Source organism: Verticillium dahliae, genomic scaffold (genome assembly GCF_000150675.1).
Source record: "Verticillium dahliae VdLs.17 supercont1.2 genomic scaffold, whole genome shotgun sequence".
NCBI classification, from domain to species: Eukaryota; Fungi; Ascomycota; class Sordariomycetes; order Glomerellales; family Plectosphaerellaceae; genus Verticillium; species Verticillium dahliae.
The window spans coordinates 1,750,499-1,769,471 of record NW_009276916.1 but is presented as its reverse complement, the minus strand read 5'-3'; the positions used below and the strand labels follow the sequence as shown (position 1 = coordinate 1,769,471).

The window sequence follows — 18,973 nt, the reverse complement described above, 5'->3', positions numbered from 1 at the left end:
GAGACCCGCAAAGCGCCCGCTTGGCCAATTGCGGCACGGACTTGGTTACCGAGCAACAACAACAACTCGACGCCCACGCCAAAACATCGCTTTTCCTCTTCACCAAACCTTCCCACCAGACCAGAAACGCCGGCCAGAGCGCGCAGCGCACTACTCACCACACCACAGCATCGTCTGCACCGGAGTCCCATAGCTTCAACCTTTCATCTGGGCTTTTCACCGTCTCGTCTTGTCGCTCAAAGTGTCTGCTCGATTGACTGCTGCCTGTGCCGCGTGTTATTGTCGCAGCGATAGCTTCATCACAAGCCGGCGATTTCGGCCACCATGGATCAAGGTACGGCAGTCGCCTGCCGGGTCTTTAGAGACGCGATCCCACAGTTTACGAGCAACTTTTACTGACTCGATCACCTTCAGGTGGAATTGTCCAGCCTCATATGAAGAAGAGGCCACAATCGAGAGGATCAACAGCCTCAGCTACAACCCAACCCGGACTCGACCACCAGGGGCTCGCAGATGCGCAAGATCTCTACTCAGCGCAGTGGGTCAACAACGATCAGAGGCATCCGAAACCTCTCGCACCAGCTCCACGCATCTCTCCCGACGGCATGATGATGCAGGCTGCAACGCAAATGCAAGGCATTCGCGACTACACGATGCAGCCCACGACGCATGCCCCGGTCAACCATGCAATGGCATTCCACCGACAGTCGCTTTCCGGCCACTCGCAACCCATGGACAGCATGATGAACAACAGCTTCACGGAGGACAGTCAAATGCTTGACCGCGACGACAACGATGAGGGTGACTCGCTTGCCGGTGCCTTGGGGATGGCAAAGTCAACGTCTGCCAAGTCAAGCGCCAACAACGAGCTTGAGATGCGCCATCTGTTCGGTGCCAACAGGCACCGTAAGCTCCAAGAAGTGGCGCAGGAGCTGCATGGAAACGAGAGGGGCCCCAACTCTGAACGGACAAGACAGGTTTTCGCCATGTTGTGGATCAATTCGGTCTGTTCGAAGGGCAAGGGATCAGTTCCTCGCGGTCGAGTTTACGCCAACTACGCGTCGCGATGCGCGACAGAAAGGATCACAGTTCTCAACCCAGCGAGTTTCGGCAAACTTGTTCGAGTCTTGTTCCCAGGACTGAAGACCAGGCGTTTGGGCGTTCGAGGCGAGTCCAAGTATCATTACGTTAACTTCGCGCTTGTCGACGATCAACCAGAAATCCGTGAGCCAGAAGCACCACTTCCCCTTGCTCCGGCAGCCGCGAGCTTCTCCCGCAGCAATAGCATCGCTCCCAATAAGCCAGCATCTGCTACCTTCGCCAAAGACAGCCAAGCGCCATCCGACTCTATGCCTCGTACAAAGAGCCCGGCTTCGCTTATATCAGGCCACTCCCGATCCCACAGCTTCTACAGCATGCCAAGTATCACTTCTGCAGACCAGCTCCACACGACCACCAGCAAAACTTCACTCGAGCTTAGCTTTCCTTCTGAGCTGGAGGAGGCCATGTTCAACCAGTCAGAGGCCATTGCACTACCACGGATCGAACCATTCCTTCCGCAAGGAACGGATCCTGACGCTGCAAAGAGTCTTTCGGCACTCTATCGCTCCCATTGCACTTCGCTTGTCGAATGCGTGCGCTACTGCAAGGAAAAGACATTTTTCCATCTCTACACATCATTTCAAGGCACACTCACGATGCCCGTGCAAAAGCTTCTGGGTAATGCCAGCGTCGCTCCTTGGATCGAAGAATGTGACTTCATATTGTATCAGCGAATGATGCAGATTGTCTCGGGCTTGACACTCCAGGTTGTTCCCAAACCTGTTCTGGACACATTACGAAGTATATCTACGCGTTTGGTGCCCCACATCCGTGAAGCCTTCCAAGGACAGCCACTTCATGTCATCCGTGCCAAAGAAGCGCCTGCGACAGTCTTTGCAGCCCTGCTCGATCGCGCGCTCAAGGTCAACCTGACAGCTCATGCTGCAGCCAACATGCTTTCCAACCCGGCCAATCGAGATCAGATGTATCTGGACTGGATCACTATGGTTCCCGTCCGAAAGGTGGCGGAATCAATCCCCACTCGCGGAATGGACGACTTCGTCAACCTTGTGGTTTCCGAGATCAGGGACCTGCTTGATCCACAGAGCGTTCCATGGGAAGTTGAGTGCTTGACGGTTTACGGTGACCTTGCCTCAAGAAAAGAGCGACAGCTCAATGACAACGCTGGAGAGTCCAGCGGACAGAACGTTCTCGAGCGATGGGTGAACTTTCTGAAGTCTCTTGCAAGCCGCTTCCCTTACGCGCGACACGCCGACATTGTCTATGGTGTCCAGCGGATCGGCACAGCTGTCATGCGTGATCTAACCATGGCTCAAGGCAAGAGTTTTGGATCCTGGTGGGTCACGAAGTGCTGGATCGACGAGATGATCTCGTTCCTGGCGGAACAAGGCGGTTTTATGAAACTCAAGACAACACGCGTGGCAGAGGATGTAGCGGCCGCGCCGATCCCCAACAATGAGGCACAAGGCGAAACTGCGCGCCAAAGCGGCGGCAGTGAAGAGTTCAACTTCTCCAGCCTATCTTCCGCGCAACCGGACCGGGCACCATTTCCATCCACAAACAGCACGACACAGGTAGATCCGGCGGGCCTCGGTGGAGGCTGCAATCCTGATGACAGCGGGATCGGGATTCGAACGCCTGACGAGGAGTTCCCTATGGACAAGTACACCTTCTCACAGACCGAAGTCGACCAGGCCCTGCTGTCTTCAGGGCAGGGCATCGAGCAATGACGACGCGTGTGGTAACGACGGCACGAATGTACGAAAGAGGAAGGGGGGTGGGTTACTTTTCGCTTTAGGGGGTTCGCGGTTCGCGGTTCGCGGTTTGGCAGGTGCGCCATGTTATTGGGGAGCCTGGGTTGCTGAACCAATGTGGCGTCGATGGGGCGGTGGTTTGATTTCTGGATCTGGGCTTTGAGCTGAAAGGCCTGAAAGAAAGGGGCGTTCATGGGGGTTTGGTGGCGATTTAATGATTTTAATTCTTGCTTCAGTTTCCAGCCTTGGATGTGCAGTACGATGGTTTCGTTTCGTTAGGGTTGAGAACCGGTTGGCTAGAGAATCACGGCTGAAGACCAACTCGAATAACACGAGATCAAATGTTGAATCGAGCTATTGCCACAAGCAACTGGAACATGGTTTGTCGTCGAGATCGCCGTCATAGGGACCTTTGACCCATCAAGGTAACAGGTTACCTCCATGATTGTGAGTACCCATACACTCCTCCACCATGGCGCATCAACAAAAGAACGGGCCTCAAGGCACGAGAGCTTCATGGCTGAATGGTCAAAATATGGAATCTGTCAATTGCAGCATAGCAATGCAAGCAGGGAAAGGCGTAAATGTGATTGAACTGCGGTCGTGCCCCAGATTGCCACGACCTGAGACATGCAAGGTACCTGTACCTGACAGACGGGTTCCGAGAACGGCAGATCTGTACATGCTCCGCGACAGCTGCAAGCGTGAGACGGAGTCACCCTCGGGCGCTGCCCATTGGGGAACACTGGGGGTGCTGGAGAAATTTTTGTTAGTGCTCCAGACTCCAGGCTCCGGTTTACCGGCCTCCGGCTTCATCCAGCCGCCTACCAGCAAGCCATTAGCAGCGTCTACGCCCGTCAGCCGCCGCCGATTTCGTCCCCCACAGTCCCACCTAAAAGTACCTTAGGTAGACCAACTTTGTCACCACTGAACGGTTTACACCTCAACTTCACCACTCGGTCTGCACTCTACTCCATCGGCGCTGGTGAGATTTCACTCGACCTCCCTACAACGGGCACACATCAGCAACCTGTAGACATCTCACCCGGGGTCTTTCACTCACTGCAACCCTACCTCCGCGGGGCACTGTTCGGCACATACAACCAACACCTGCCTCACCTACCGAAAACTCGCTCGTTGCGTCTTACTGTACCACCGCCATGGGCGGCCAATTGGCAGGCAACGCATCCAACTATGGATGGGTTGTGCAAAAGTTTGGCGGCACAAGTGTCGGCAAGTTTCCGGACAAGGTGAGTCTTTCGCCCTCGTCTCATAATCTTCACCTCATCTCCAACCGGTAAACCTCTCATATTCATACTGACACTGATTTGCAGATCGCGAAAGACATTGTGAAGTGAGAAGCCACCATTATCAAGCTCACCAAACAGGACGAGATCAATTGACTTACCACGTTATTCAGGGCCAATCTTTCTGAACATAGGGTCGTCGTCGTTTGCTCAGCCAGGAGTACGGGCAAGAAGGCTGAGGGTACCACAAGTCGGTGAGTCACTTTCGCGCCTCGTCACTCAGCGCAATTCCTGAAATCCGGAACCTTGCGCCTAATCCTGTGGACCAGTTTGCTCGGCATCTACAACAAGCTTAAGGGCATTGCCGCCGCGACCAACGATGAGGATGTGCAGAACGAGCTCATGGAAGAGGCCAAGAGCCTCATCAGCGACATCAGTAGCGAGCACGTGCTCGCGGTGCACAACTTTATTCGCAACGAGGACCTCCAAAATGCCCTGTCCCAACAGATCAAAGACGAGTGCCAGGAGCTTACAGAGTACATCGTGGCCGCAAAACGCTTCAACCTCGAGGTGAACGCCAGATCCAAGGACCGTGTCATCAGCTTCGGCGAGAAACTCAGCTGCCGCTTTATGGCTATTTTGCTTCAAGATCAAGGAGTTGCCTCGGAGTACGTTGATTTGAGCGACGTCTTCCACTATGACGCCACGGCCCGGCTGGGTGTGTCCTTTTACCAAGAAGCGACCGCGCTGTTGAACAAGAAGATTCTGGCCTGTGAGGATAGAGTTCCCGTCGTTACTGGCTTCTTTGGCAACGTTCCCGGCAGTCTGATTGATGGCGACATCGGCCGAGGCTACACTGACCTCTGCGCTGCGCTTTGTGCTGTCGGCATTTGCGCCGACGAGTTGCAGGTGTGGAAGGAAGTCGACGGCATTTTCACGGCCGATCCGAGCAAGGTGCCCACGGCACGACTCCTACCGTCCATCACGCCATCCGAGGCAGCGGAGCTGACATTCTACGGCTCCGAGGTCATCCACCATCTCACCATGGACCAGGTTATCCACGCGAATCCCCCGATACCGATCCGCATCAAGAACGTCAAGAACCCCACTGGCGTCGGCACGATCGTCGTCCCCGACCCCGTTCTCGCGGCAGGCCACCAGATCCAGCGCCACGCGTGGTCAGATCCCGCCCGGCTCAAGAAGCCGAAGAGGCCCACGGCTGTGACAATCAAGGATAAGATCTCCGTCATCAACGTGCACTCGAACAAGCGCTCCATATCGCACGGCTTCTTCGCCAAGGTCTTCTCCATCCTGGACAGGCATCAGGTCTCCGTCGATCTCATTTCCACCAGTGAGGTGCACGTGTCCATGGCCATCCACGTTGGCAACTCGGAGCCGGGTCAGTTTGACAAGGCGAGGCTCGAGCTTGAGGACTGCGGCGATGTCAGCATCCTACACGACATGGCGATTCTCAGCCTTGTTGGTGCCGAGATGAAGAACATGGTTGGTATCGCGGGTCGCATGTTCTCGACTCTGGGCGAGCACCAAGTCAACCTGGAGATGATCTCACAGGGTATGCTTACGAATTCTTGCCTTCCCATCTTTTTCCGCTTTTGCTAACCACTTGTCAGGTGCGAGTGAGATCAACATTTCGTGTGTCATTGGTGCGCGCGACGCGACTCGGGCCATGAACATTTTGCACACCAATTTGTTTACTTTCCTCGACTAAAGGTAGCGAGGATATACAGTTCTGGGCATTTACCTGGTTGAATCTGTCTTACATACCCGTAAATCAAGAGCATCTGGATGAAAAGTGGGTTTTGACTGGAGGATTTTGGCGCTCAATAGACATGTTTTTTGTTGTATCCTTGCCCTTCGTAGTCTCATTTGCGTCCCTGATCGTGTCGGGAAAACAGTGTAGGTGGGTAGTGGCCATTTGCTGTCTTTCGAAGGTGCTTCAGTCATATGACAACCGCTTGGAGGGCGATGAGGCGATGACAAACAGATGGGTCTTTGGCTGCTACTCGCACCTAGGTAGCAAAGGGAAGAAAGATCTTTGTTTCCTTGGCCCCTGTTTCGTCGTCGCTGTACCATTTGAGGCTTTCCAGCAACTTCTTGCCTGAGCACCTGGTGTTGCATGACCAGCCAACCAAAAGAATCACTTGTGATTCAGTTCCCCCTACGAAGGCACGACCAGAGGGCATCCACATTCACTGCCTTTCTTACCTACTTACCTTACCTTACCTAGGTACCTACCTGATTACACTTTGACTTTACTCGAGTGCATCATCCGCTCCTTCGTCTGACATGTTCTTCGAAACGAAATATCCACTGCAGCAAACACGTCGACAGCAACAAGACAGACTCGCATCCCAACAGGACCTAGCTTCCCCCTAATCCCCTTACCCGCAGAGCCCCACCTTTAGGCTCTCTCTTCGCTGGTCCGCTCGCGCTGATTGGCAGGCGCATACTACCTGGGAAGGTTGCACGATGCCACGCTCGTCACGTGTGATTGGCTCACAGCTCAAGACCAGCAACAGGCGACTTCGAAGCTCTGGCAGGACCGCGACTAGACCACCCACCAACAACCAAGCCGAAGCCCGACCCCAGACCTGCGCTGCCTCGACCGACGACTCTCTTGCCCGCACGATTCTGTCGCAGCATCTCGGCAAAAGCGATGACCCGAGAGGCCACGAACAAGGGAACCGTTCGCCTCCTGGCTCGCCGTCAATGCCTAGTCGTCCGGGGGAGCTTCCTGTTGAATCGGACTCGGTACGCAGCGCAGACTACGATCCAGAACAAATAGACAGCCAAGGCTCAGAGGAAGGGGATTTCTGGCCAATTGTTGGCATCGTTAAGGAAAGGAGGAGAAACAAGAAGCTATCCTACCTCGTTCGCTGGGCTTCGGATCCCCAAACTGGACAGGAGTTCCCTCTACAGTGGGTATGTTGGACGCCTGCGCAAGCTCCTGACAAACACGGTGCTAACACGAAGTACAGATTTCTGCCGAAGGTGTTACGGAAGCAGCTATTGAAGAGTGGGAATCTGAGAAGGCACAGGCTCAGGATCAAAAAACACGGGCGCGAAAGACCACGACTACCAACAAGAGCACCTCTCGAACGTCCGTAGTCGCAACCGCAGCGACAACTACGGCGGAAACACCAATCGCCTCGCCACAGTCCGTTGATAGCAGCCAAGAAGTTCTTCCAGCCAACCGTCGGAAGAGGCCACGTCCCCTTGACAGCCGTGCCCGCTCGTCTTCGGTTGCCGATTTCCTCCCTGGCCTCACGGCTGACGACGTGCGCGCATCCAAGCGTCCGAGGCTCAGTGTTGATCTGTCTTCACTTCCTTCCTCGGAAGCATACACACCAGAAGCTTTGGACAACTTCGAAAGACCGAACACCAGTAGTATCTTCGTGGAGCTTCCGAGCAAGGCCGCCATCGACACCTCCCAGTACCACAGCTTTCCTGAGTCTTCCCAACAGACTGCAAACTCGCACTCTCAATCATTGTCCGCCCTGGAAGAACTCGACGCGCAAATCACGCTCGAATCCGCATTTCAGAGCCAAGAAACCATCCCGGACTCCCAGGACTGGCTTGACGATACTCAGACAGGCTCTTCTTCTCAAGCCCTTTCAGTGTCTCAAACTGTTCCTCGCCCCCGGTTCGAGGTTCCCGACTCTCAGAAGGACTCCAGCTTGGAAAAGTCCATCGTCCCCAGTCAGTCTCTTGTCGATCCATCAACGGGTGACGCTTCGCGAACACTGGACCCCGAAATTCCTTCGCACCAGCCCGACATCGAAGATACGAGAGAACAGGCCGACGAACAGCATAGCTCTCTGAACGAACTTGTCGAAGAGTCTCATAAACCAGCATCCCCAAAGTTCTTTTCGCAGCCAGATTTCGGATTCGATCTTGAGTTGATTGCGAGCTCCACGCTAGATTCCCGAGAGGTTGTACCTGAGTCTAGCTCTGGTGGACCTTTGCCTTTGACCCAACCCCAGGAACAACTAGAATTTGCCGGTTCACACGCGCTGACGGTTGTCGAAGTTCCTCAGAGCCAGGACGTCCTTACCGAGCAAGCGGCACAAATCGACCCGGCGCAGGCTAGCATTGCGGTGAGCCAAGTCACCTGCGACAGCAGTTCGCCCGATAACGTCGTGCCAGACTCAGTCGTGCGGAGGGCCATCTGCTCTGACCCCGAAACATCCAGCTCTCGACCAGCTAATTCCTCCAAGATGAGCGGAGTTGCGCCAGATGAAGACGACCCGGTCGCTTTGCTTCTTGATGCGGCTGCGGGGCAGCAAAATGCGGAATCTTCGGCGCCTATATCCGAGTTTCCGGACGTCAATGACCTGTTCGACTTTATCGGCTCCTCCAATCGAACCAAACTTCCGGCCGAAGATGTAAATCAGGAGATGACGGATTCGGGAGAGACTGAAACGATCTTGCCAGGTGCCGTGCCAGTTGCTAACGACATATTGTTGTCGGCGCCGGAACCTGCTTCGCTTCCGCTGATGCCTGTCATGGATGAGCTGCAGGGGGCCGTCAACGAATCCGATCTTGAGATCGCGACATCGACTGACATGTCTGGCGCCCTTCTTCAACCCGAACCTGTACCCGAGGTCTTTCCGGCAACCATTTCTCCCTCAGAAATTAGTCGAACGATAGAACCCGAAAGTCTGATGCAGGGCCCCCTCGAGCCTCCGACGATGTCTATCGAGGCTGTGGACCCCGAAATCACTTCTTCACCATCATCAGAGGTCCCAGTCTCGGGTCAATACTTGGTGACCTTACCCCTTCCTGCGAACATGAAAGAGGTGTACCTCAACACCATTCTTCGATACCGGCGTGAAATTGAAGCGTTCAACAACCAGCAAAGCAACGAGGGTACTCCGCCAGATGCGCAACTATCGGCCCAGATCGACCGATTCTTTGGTGATCTGTTCGATATTTGCGACCACCCAGCATCGCTTGGCGCCGATGAACTTCGTCAGCTTGATACGACCGATATACAGAAGCATGCCATGGGTACGAATAGTAAATTCTACTTTGTTGGCCGACTTTTGGAACGCCTAGCCTACACTGATAAGAAGGTCCTGATCATCGCACGAAGCCAGAAGCTGCTCGGGTACCTGCAAGCAATCATCGGCACCATAAATCCCAGCGATCGTGAGGAATCTGAGCTCGTTGTTCAGCTTGCCCATGCTGAACAGGATGTGGACGCCCTCGCCTTCGATATTGTCATTGGGTATGACTCTGCCTACGCCGCATCTGTAGCTTCGCAGCAGGTGGAGCAAGCTGAGCCCAGCAAGAAGCCAGTCGTGATCAGTCTGGTCATCACGTACTCAATCGAGCATTTTGAAGTGGTCATTCCAACAGATTTCGGGGATCTTGACCGCAAGAACGCACTCTTGATCTCTATTTTCCAGAGCCGAGCAGTTTTGGCCAATCACGGCGACCAAGACGTGGAGAGGGTTGTGGCGGAATTCGCAGAGCACCTCCGTGATCCCGATCTTGCATTTGATTGGGAACCAGAGTTGATCCCCAGCGATCTCCTGGACTTTTACGATAACGCGCAGAAAAGCCAGACGCAACCTCAATCCCAGCTCGAAGCCCGTCAAATCTCTGCCCTCAAGCGCAAGCACGATGGGCCACCTGTCGGGTCACCGAAACGCTTGCGCCGCTCGCAATCAGTGGCACAGACGCCCGCCGAACTTGATAGTACAGTCCGAGAACTGATTGACCCAGATCCAGCCAAGGAGCAGGTCATGTTAACTCGGGCGGCATGGGGGGCTCTCACGCAAAAGGTAGGCCACGCACGGGTTGTTTGTAGCACTGCTCACAAGAACCATTGACTGACTCTCTCCAGAACACTGAATTGGAATCCCAATTAAGGGATAAAGATGAGCTCGAGGCTATCACTCGCAAGCAGATCACGCGGATGTCGAAACAGATTAAGAGCCACGAGTCAACAGCCAATGTGATCCAGAAACAGCACATGGCTGCTCTGAGCGAACGTGCAGGCTTTGAGAAGGAGCGAAACCAGGCCGTCGAGCAAGAACAGGCGGTTCGTGCGCGTCTCGCGGAGCGGGACGCTACGATCCTTGCGCTCCAAGCGAGGCTGGAACAAGCGGCGTCCAAAGACAGCGTGCTCGCCGGGCTCGACGAGAAGAGCAAGGAGCTCAGTGCTGCGCGGGAAGAAATACGTCTTCTGGAGAAGAAGTTGAAGAGCAAGGAAAGCGACTTCGACTTCGCGAGAGGTCAATACCAGGATGAGCGGCAGCACGTCAATGACACCATGCAGGAGAACAAGGAGCTTAGAGAGCAGGTTGCGCAGCTCAAGCAGCAGTTCTCGGAAAGCCTCGTCAAGATTCAGAAGATCAACGCGGACAGCAGCCAGAAAGATCTCCAGCGATTAGTAGTGGAGGCGCAGACGCTCGCCAAGGACCGCGAACGAGAGCTCGAGCGCACCCGCGAAGAGCTCAGGTCGCTGAAGAATGGGCGACGCGAAACGCGTGGGACGAGTGTTCCCCGGAGCCCGCGAATGGGCGTCATGACGCCGCGTAATGGACGCGGGGGCTTGAGCACGCTCGGTGCATCAGCAGGCGCTACGCCGGGTAGCAGAGGGACGTCGCCATCTCACGTCGTCGAGACGCCTGCGCCACCGCCGCCGCCTCCCTTGTTTGCGGCGTCGTCTGCGGCGAATGGGCGGTTCAATCATTTACGGGACCGGCTTTGAGTAAGGCAAGGACGCCGTGTTGCTGTCGTCCTGTGATGCAACATTATTGAGTAGAGGAAACGGATCATGACGGTGCCGTTTTGACGAGAGCTTCCGAACTAGCTTCGTATTATGATACCACGCGAAAGATTGTGGACAGAAGTATCTCCTTTCTGTTTTGTTATTTTCTAGGGAGCTATACATGGTCCAGGCACGGTACAGCATGCATTCTTCGCCGGGTTTACCGGTGGTCCTGGGCGTTCTAGGGTAGTCAGTCAGTCTTATCTATTGTTTTTCCAGTCTGAGTCACAATGGTGGTGAGATGCTGTCCATGGAACCCAGACACAGTCGATCAGGTTCGTGTCGTTGCAGACACCGAATCCTTAGGCAAATTTGTGGTCAGCATGGTCACAGGACACAGTCAAGCTCCGCAGACATGACAGTGTCGAGACAAGGCAGGGATTAACAGTCAGGCAGCGTTGGCCCAATTGTCGAGCGCAAAGATAACTCCCCGTTCTTTTCTATCAGCCAAAGGTTCACAACACGACGCAGGCAAGCCCGAACTGGCGTCTTTCTGGTCTTAGCCTCTAGTAGTAGAATATACAAAGCCGTCACACGAGCATTCCCCCTTCAGACGATCGCACATACAGCTCCCTCTCCCCCGTGACAGCTGACCTCATCTCACCAGACTCGAACCTCATCCATACAGATGGTCCAGTCCCCTGTCGCACCCCCTCAGAACAACCGCATTGAGCGAGCCTAGAGAGAGAGAGCAGCGGCAGAAAAGACCAGGAGGCGCGGCCGACACGCGCCCTCACAGACGCAGGCAGCGAAGCACGCGCGCGCGCGCGCGGCGTTTACTGCTGCTGCTGCTCGGGGTAGATGTCCTCCTTGAGGGAGAGGCCGAGCTCTTCCCTCAGGGGCTTGAGCTCGGCGAGGTACTGCTCGTACTGGCCCTTGTTCTCGACCTTGGCCTTGACGCCCTCGAAGACGCGGACGGCGGTGGCGAAGTCGTTGACGCGGCGGGCCGCCTTTAACGCGGCGGCGACGACTGTGGGGGAGGGGACGAGGTCGTAGGCGAAGGCATTGTTGAGGTTGCGCTGCAGGATTGGGGGTTTCGCGTTAGCCGTCATTCCATTCTTTGGAGGGGGTCGTTGGTGGGAATGTGTCGACTCGTGGGTGGTGGTTGTGTTTCTTTCTGTGATCAGACCACTTTTATACCCCCCCGGCCGGGGTACTGGGGATTGGGCGGGTGCGAGAGAGAGAGAGAGAGAGGTCGTTCTTACCTGGAGCTCGAAAACGTCGTTGACGGCGTCGAATTCCTTCTCGAACCTGGCGGTAGAAAAATGGTCAGCGGAAGCTCGATGCAATTTGAGTGCATTGTGGTGATGGCGCGGTCAATTGAGAGGACGGCTGTCGCGATGGTCTGCTGGTGGCATCGAGGGAGAGAAAAACGCTCCTTTGCCGAGGAGCCGCAGCAGACTGAACGCGACAGTGCAGTCATCGGCCTGCCCAATTGACCGTCGAGAGGAGGGCGAAAATGCGGCGTACCTGGCAGAGAACTCCTCAAAGGTCTCCTCCTGGTGCTCGGAGCGCCTGGCAGGGACGGTGCTGAAGTGGGAGGCCGAGCCGGCAGCCATGGGGAGGAGGACGGCAGCGCGAGCGGCGAGGGGGGCGGAGCGGACGACGGGGTTGGCGTTGAAGAAGCCGCGGCGGGCAGCGACGCGAAGGAGAGCGGCAGACATGGCGACGGTGTGGGGGACGGTGGTCGTCGTGATTAGAGAGATGGTGGTGGTGGTGGTGATGGGTGGTCGTTGTGGTTGGGAGTGGTAGGTGGTGGATCGAAGTTGTTCCGGTTTTTTTGCGTTCAGGTAAGGTTCCACGATGCCGGGCTCGGGGGACCAGAGTCAGCTTTTGGTTGGATCGAATGATGTCGGTGCCAATTGTATTTGGGTGCAGGGGGGGGAAGGATTGGATTCTGCGGCCTTTTGATTGGATGACTAATCTACGCTTGCCCTCATCGGGGAGCTCTGCCCCAGACAGTGCCGTGTCAGTGTGATGGAGCTGTCCTTCGGGGGCTTCCAGGGGGTTTGCAGTGGATGCTCTACAGTGCAGTTGACGTGCAAGCCCTGGAGCTGGAGTCGCTGCATCAGTAATCAGGTGTGACCAGCTGTCCTCAGGTAGGTAGGTACCTTTAAAGGTAAGGTACATTTAAAGGTACCTTACCTAGGTACGCTCTTGTAGTGTGAGAGCGGACCTGACTCGACTCGACCTCTCCCTCAATTCCCTGACAGACACCGACGGCCACGTATGAAAACCCCGAAATGCATGCCACACTGCGCGGTCAGTCGCCTCACTGACTACACTGACCAGACAGTATGGGCTGGTTTGGTTGTCTTTGGTCTTAGTAAGCCAAGCCGCTTGGGTAAGATGTTTGCAGCTTCATGCCCTTGGGTTCAGTTTGTTGGGGACCAATTGAAGACATTGTCGAGGACAAACCCTCCGTCACTCCTGTTTATCTTCTCCATTTTGGCTCCTCCGTTTTGGCTCCTCCTTTTTGACCTCCCCGCCCGGACCTCTCGGGACTGGACACGATGTAATTGATGGGCTATGAGGACTGCTGGGACGTTCCGCGGTACTGTGCTATTTAACGTGTACTTCAGCTCTGCAGGAGGAGGAAAACCCAAATGCTCCAACTCCAATGCTCCAATGCTCTTTGTTGACCGACCGAGGCTGTTTTCCCCAAGCGAGCCCCCTGTATCGCGCGCGCGCTGACGTCGTCCTGCCGTCGCACATGAAGACACGGAGATTGCAGTACAGTCGGGCAGACAGAAAGTACCGAGTACTTGTAGCACTGCTTTCGCCGCCGGCCGCCGAGGTGGCAGGTCACGTGCTGCTGATGAGCCCCTCAGCAGCGACCCAGGCGAGCGACCAATCCTCTGATGTCCCATTGGCCAGAGGGCCTCGACAAGCTCATCACATGCAGAAGTATAGCTCATTTCCTGCTTGGGCCTGGTCAACCCCATTCCCAAGGAGCCCCCAAGACCCAAGTACCAAGTACAAGCACGTCTTTTGGGGGGGGGGAGGGCCGGCTTGGCCGCTGGTCGCTGCCGCGACTCGACAACGGGCGCTGAACCATTGGTCGGGCTTGGGATTGGCTTTCTGGAAAAATCCCGTCCACGTCCCCTTTTCGATCGCCAGATGCCTTTTTCTCTCCACGATCCCCTTCCCTTTTCATCCCACTTAACCTTCTTCCCTTTCACTCCCTTCCTCCCTCTCCCCCCCCCCTTTTCCTCTCCGTATCGACTCCGTCCTTTGGGCTCGTTGCGGACACACTTTGTCTCTTCCTTCTCGTCACTCCTTAGGGTTCGCCTTGTTCTTTCCCGCGCCTACGCCTCTGGCCTTTGCGCAATCCCGCATACTTTCCGTCTGGTCGTGGACATAATACGCGTCTCGTCGCGCTCCATCCCGACAACTCACAAGACCACATATACCAACCTCGGCCACTCGCGCCCCCGTTCCTCCATCCCTCACAATGGCGTCTGTTACTCCCACCACCTTTTACGAGCAGCTCCCGCTCCCCACCATCGACCGTCCCTTCGGCATCGAGCTGTGGCCCATCTTCGACAAGGCATGGACCGCCGTCGTAGGTTATCCCACCAGCGAGTTCCGCTTCAAGCAGGGTGACACTCCCATGTCCACCCTCAAGGAGACCCTCATCTTCATCGTCATCTACTACACCATCATCTTCGGTGGCCGTGAGTGGATGCGCAACCGCGAGCCTTTCAAGCTCAAGACGCTCTTCCTGATCCACAACTTTTATCTTACCGCCATCTCCGGCATACTTCTGGTCCTCTTCGTCGAGCAGCTCCTGCCCACCGTCGTTCGCGGCGGCGTCTTCCACGCCATTTGCGACAAGGAAGGTGGCTGGACTCAGCCTCTCGTTGTTCTCTACTACGTACGTCTACAAATCGTCCAGCGTCGGCCGGCGTCGTCGGCCGACTTTGTTTTACAACTGGGTGCATGCGCTGACACGTAATCTCTTCCCCAGTTGAACTACCTGACCAAGTATCTCGAGCTCCTCGACACATGCTTCCTTTTCCTCAAGAAGAAGCCCCTGAGTATGTGCAGCTGCCCCTTATTTGCCGCTGCCAAGTGAGACACGTCGATCCCGTCACTAACCGGCTCACAGCCTTCCTCCACTGCTACCACCACGGCGCGACCGCCTTCCTGTGCTACACCCAGCTCATCGGCTCTACCGCCGTCTCTTGGGTCCCCATCACCCTGAACCTGACCGTCCACGTCGTCATGTACTGGTACTACTTCCAGAGCGCCCGTGGCGTCCGTATCTGGTGGAAGGAGTGGGTCACTCGTCTCCAGATCATCCAGTTCATCATTGATCTCGGTATGTACAAACCTCGTGGCCACAAAAGTATCGCCATGCTGACTGTTGCGCCAGGCTTCGTCTACTTCGCCTCGTACACCTACTTCACCTCGACCTACTTCCCCTGGATGCCCAACGCCGGCAACTGCGCCGGAGAGGAGTTCGCTGCCTTTGCTGGTATCGGAACTCTCAGCTCCTACCTCGTGCTCTTCATCTCCTTCTACGCCGCCACCTACAAGAAGGACGGCAAGAAGACCACCACCCGCAAGTCCCTGCGTCGCATGTCCCAGGCGCCCCTTCCCGACCCTCACAACATTGGCTCGCCCAGCAAGGTCGTCAACGGCTCTGCCTCGACCACTGGCGCCAAGGCCAGCGGTGGCACTCCCCGCTCGCGCAAGGCTTAAGCGTATTGCTTCGAGATTCCGGTGCTATGCCTCGATTTCGGCGTATGTGATCATGGGGAGGTGCAGCGCCATGTGACGACAGCCCTGGGACTGGGTCATGGACTCGGATCTCCAATTGGGAATTGGTCCAGCCCGCAAACTCTTTCTGAACAGTTGCGAGCTGTCAAACACGACCGACCAACTCAATTCAATGGCCTGGAACAAAACAGTTTATGGAGAGGGGGTGGGCGGCCGTTTGGCTCATGTCGAGCGTGTACGGTCCTGATGACGACGCGGGCAGCTGACGACCTTTGTATATGTTTGTGTACCTTAGGCGAACAGGACGGCAAGGAGGGGGGGTCTTTGGGTTGGCAGGCAGGCAAGATTACACGTCACGAAGAGGCCGTAGAAGAAGGGGGAGATCCCTGGAGCAGAGCAGCAAGCCTGGGCTTTTTTTTGGGAGGCCTGCGCCCTGCATGGGAACCCCCCTTTTTGGTAAAGCCTTTGTAATAACTTTTGTCTTTGTCTTATTGTGGTAGAAGTTGTAGCGGGTGACGCCGTGAATGATAGTAATCCATTTTTCTGTACTTCGCTTGGCTGGTGTGTCTATATGTGGTATACATTCAGGTGGTCACGCATGGCGTGTTGGTGCCGTGATATTGGGTCGCCAATGTCACATCGTAGACTTAGGACCCTTGTTCGCATGCGTCTGCGCAGTCATGAGGTCGGAAATCGCATACTTCCAGGAATACGGGTCTGCGATGGGCTAGGTAGTTATATGGTATTCTTGAGCGTTGCCCGCGTAGGTTGCGGCATCGCGTTCCGGGTGCTTGTATACAACCCTGGCCCATTATGCGAAAGACTGTAGTTTGTATAAGGGTACGCAACATAGGTTGAGCAGGGTGAGAGGTGAGCTTTTGTTTAGAGGATATGCTTCGCGGTCGATTACTGACATCGGTGTTTTGGGGGCTTGGATGACTGATTGTTTGATGCAGCACAACAGATGTTATTGTTTAATCTATGGGAACACTCAGGCCTTACCCCAGATCTATCTAAATAGGCAGTTGAACTGATTGAGTGCCTAAATTAACAAGCACAAGGCCTTTAGGTCACTCCCCCTCCTTGGATATCGTCCTGGACCAGACAGGCTACTGACCAGTCTAGGTTGCTATGCACCGCAGCCGAAAGGGTGACATCTTATACATGGCTCCGGGCTTGGTATTGGAATGGAAATACTCTGCTGTCCAGGATTTTGTGAGTGAGAGTCTGGTTTGTATGACAATGCTCCGAGCTGAGGCTTGTCTGGGGATGCTTGGCATGATGCCTGCGGTCATATTTTGCTTTGCTACGAGTGTGTACATGAAGAAATCGCGATGAACTAAATAATTTCTCTTTAAGACATGCCGATACTTTGTTTAGGCTTAAAATTTGGTCTCAGATGTCCAGTCGTTGACATGATACATAACAACATACTGCGCACTCTGCCGATGGCGGCTGCCATCTTATCTCCATGCTCGACACGACCACGTAACTACGCAAGCCTGTGCAACCATTATATATGTGTATCTGAGTTCTAGCAGAGTGACTCATTACTCAATCCAAATAAAGTCCGATGCCGGACAATTTAAGCATGCGTTGTCCAAGTTTATTCAGATCATACACCAGGCTGCGTTGCTGTGCCATACTACCTCATCCAGGCATGACAAAGTATCCAAACAGCTTGGTACGCAAATCATTGGAATTTAACATAGAATACAGAGACAACCCTTGGTTCGTTCACTTTGTTGTCCTGGCTCTGCCTCCGCCTGGACTCTTGATAGTCTAGGGAGCGTCACTCACTCTTGATATACCACAGAAACTGTGTCTCCTAGCACATACGACCATACCTACTGGAATGCTCGGGATCCCGTCCGCTCTCCCATCGATAAACCAGTAAGGGCCGAACCAGTAGTTGGGTGGGTGACCACCAGCGAATCCTCGGTGTTGTATGTTTTTGGGGATTCCAACCTATTTTTTTGAGGTTGGACACGAGCTGTGTAGATGTGCGTTTGTCACCGAAGTGAAGCCGGCCTGTTAAGATGCCACACTCTCAATAGCGTCGAGGGTCTCTCATTGAGCACGAGTGAATATAGTAGCTGTCAGTAGGAAGGCCATGTCTTCGTTCGGCTGGGGTGCGTTCTGCTACTCCTAACAGCGGCCTTGACGAGGACGACATGGCTTCGACGGCATATATGAAACCTTGGCTACAGGATACAATAAACCACCGTGCTAAATAGCTCGTATTTGGGTTGAATGACTTTAATATGTTATGACATATGGTTATTGCACCTGGTCTAGGCGTTGTTTTTTCGTTGATCTTGGTCTCATATTACATGCCCGTGATTGCACATTTAATAACAAGCCAAGCATCTCCACACCCTCTGAAACAAAAGACAACCATGGAGACTCAATAGTATCTTCGTCAGACATCATCAATCAAGTGGCTGCGGTTCTTCTCTATTGTGACCGGGAAAACGAGTATGTGATATTCGTACTGGTAGCACCATACCTATTACACCGGCGGTCATGGCGACCAATGAGAGAATGTCACAAGAGCCGCAAGACAAGCCTGTTGCCCACAACATGTGTGATATCCAGGCGTCGTCAAACACGCCGTAATATCACAGCCACTCAACTACTAAATGGACCTGTCAAGATGTCAGTCTGGCGAGCAGCAGAACCTGGAGCACTTGCTTCGCAGTCGTGCCGCAACGTCAAACCCCCACACCCATCAAGGGATGCCTTTGCAGTCCGGATGATGCCTCCGCGGCGAGACCGACCACTTGACGAACGTGGTTCGACAGGCAGCCGAGGGGAGCAGCCACTCCCGCACCAAACTCATCTCGACCTCTCTAGCCTCCAGGCCATGCCCTGTGGTCACTGTTCTTGCCTATTTGGGAGGCTGCGAAGCGATGTCGGGTTGGTCTGACGCTATCCGCTATTGACGAACGATCGCCAGCCAAGGGGAACAAAGGGGAGGAAAATGCTCGCCCTACCACTTCGGGCATGTACTGACCCCATCAGCCTCAAAGAAGCCGCGTCCACGTTCCAGGCCGCCACCGCCCTCCCTCGGCCAACCATCTTTCAGCACCAATGTGCCGGATCCGGCGCAACCAGCTCACTCGGGAGGGGGAGACCTGGGGCCCGACATGAAAGACGCCTCCCAAAGGGTCCCGACCACCTGGATTTTCCCCTCTACCGCACGGGAAGCCCATCCCCCATCCGCAGATGATCGACCAGCGGCGCTCGCCGGTTGGGGGGGGTGGATCCCCCCTCTCAAAGACAAGCGCTTTTAGAGTTTGGCAGCCGCCCCCATCTTCAATAAGCCTCAGGGCAGCTTTCACACGGCTCGATCACGCTTCCTTGTTCAGTCCCGCTAGAAT

General features: G+C 54.9%; 5 protein-coding genes and 1 non-coding gene across 6 annotated transcripts; 5 read left to right on the top strand and 1 right to left on the bottom strand.

The window, feature by feature from the left end:
- Positions 1-324: 324 nt before the first annotated feature.
- On the top strand, positions 325-2,792 carry VDAG_01397 (sak1; the record flags this gene model as incomplete). Its single annotated transcript, XM_009650283.1, has 2 exons — positions 325-334; positions 415-2,792. The coding sequence occupies 2 exons, from the start codon at positions 325-327 to the stop codon at positions 2,790-2,792; spliced, it is 2,388 nt and encodes a 795-aa protein (XP_009648578.1).
- A 1,184-nt stretch (positions 2,793-3,976) lies between these two features.
- Positions 3,977-5,792, top strand: VDAG_01396 (aspartokinase; the record flags this gene model as incomplete). Its single annotated transcript, XM_009650282.1, has 4 exons — positions 3,977-4,113; positions 4,237-4,317; positions 4,393-5,636; positions 5,695-5,792. 4 exons carry the CDS (start codon positions 3,977-3,979, stop codon positions 5,790-5,792), a joined length of 1,560 nt encoding a protein of 519 aa, XP_009648577.1.
- A 1,001-nt stretch (positions 5,793-6,793) lies between these two features.
- Positions 6,794-10,805, top strand: VDAG_01395 (uncharacterized protein; the record flags this gene model as incomplete). Its single annotated transcript, XM_009650281.1, has 4 exons — positions 6,794-7,006; positions 7,063-8,469; positions 8,605-9,873; positions 9,936-10,805. 4 exons carry the CDS (start codon positions 6,794-6,796, stop codon positions 10,803-10,805), a joined length of 3,759 nt encoding a protein of 1,252 aa, XP_009648576.1.
- An 813-nt stretch (positions 10,806-11,618) lies between these two features.
- VDAG_01394 (cytochrome c oxidase polypeptide VI) lies at positions 11,619-12,602 on the bottom strand. The gene is made up of 3 exons (XM_009650280.1): positions 12,336-12,602; positions 12,071-12,116; positions 11,619-11,884 (listed from the first exon to the last, which is right to left on the bottom strand). The coding sequence occupies exons 1-3, from the start codon at positions 12,527-12,529 to the stop codon at positions 11,642-11,644; spliced, it is 483 nt and encodes a 160-aa protein (XP_009648575.1). The 5' UTR covers positions 12,530-12,602; the 3' UTR covers positions 11,619-11,641.
- A 1,418-nt stretch (positions 12,603-14,020) lies between these two features.
- VDAG_01393 (elongation of fatty acids protein) lies at positions 14,021-16,134 on the top strand. Its single transcript, XM_009650279.1, has 4 exons — positions 14,021-14,742; positions 14,836-14,905; positions 14,977-15,189; positions 15,244-16,134. The coding sequence occupies exons 1-4, from the start codon at positions 14,320-14,322 to the stop codon at positions 15,570-15,572; spliced, it is 1,035 nt and encodes a 344-aa protein (XP_009648574.1). The 5' UTR covers positions 14,021-14,319; the 3' UTR covers positions 15,573-16,134.
- A 1,293-nt stretch (positions 16,135-17,427) lies between these two features.
- On the top strand, positions 17,428-17,543 carry VDAG_20002. Its single transcript, XR_692050.1, has one exon. It is a non-coding gene; the product is annotated as a 5S ribosomal RNA (ribosomal RNA).
- Positions 17,544-18,973: the final 1,430 nt, after the last annotated feature.

What these genes read in the sequence shown, in the direction of transcription:
- VDAG_01393 (XM_009650279.1), top strand. Translation starts at nt 14,320, where the DNA reads ATGGCGTCTGTTACTCCCACCACCTTTTACGAGCAGCTCCCGCTCCCC. An exon ending in CCTCAAGAAGAAGCCCCTGA is followed by an intron (nt 14,906 to 14,976) that starts GTATGTGCAGCT and finishes ACCGGCTCACAG; the next exon opens with CCTTCCTCCACTGCTACCAC. An exon ending in CCAGTTCATCATTGATCTCG is followed by an intron (nt 15,190 to 15,243) that starts GTATGTACAAAC and finishes CTGTTGCGCCAG; the next exon opens with GCTTCGTCTACTTCGCCTCG.
- VDAG_01394 (XM_009650280.1), bottom strand. Translation starts at nt 12,529, where the DNA reads ATGTCTGCCGCTCTCCTTCGCGTCGCTGCCCGCCGCGGCTTCTTCAAC. An exon ending in TTTGAGGAGTTCTCTGCCAG is followed by an intron (nt 12,117 to 12,335) that starts GTACGCCGCATT and finishes TTCTACCGCCAG; the next exon opens with GTTCGAGAAGGAATTCGACG. An exon ending in ACGACGTTTTCGAGCTCCAG is followed by an intron (nt 11,885 to 12,070) that starts GTAAGAACGACC and finishes CCAATCCTGCAG; the next exon opens with CGCAACCTCAACAATGCCTT.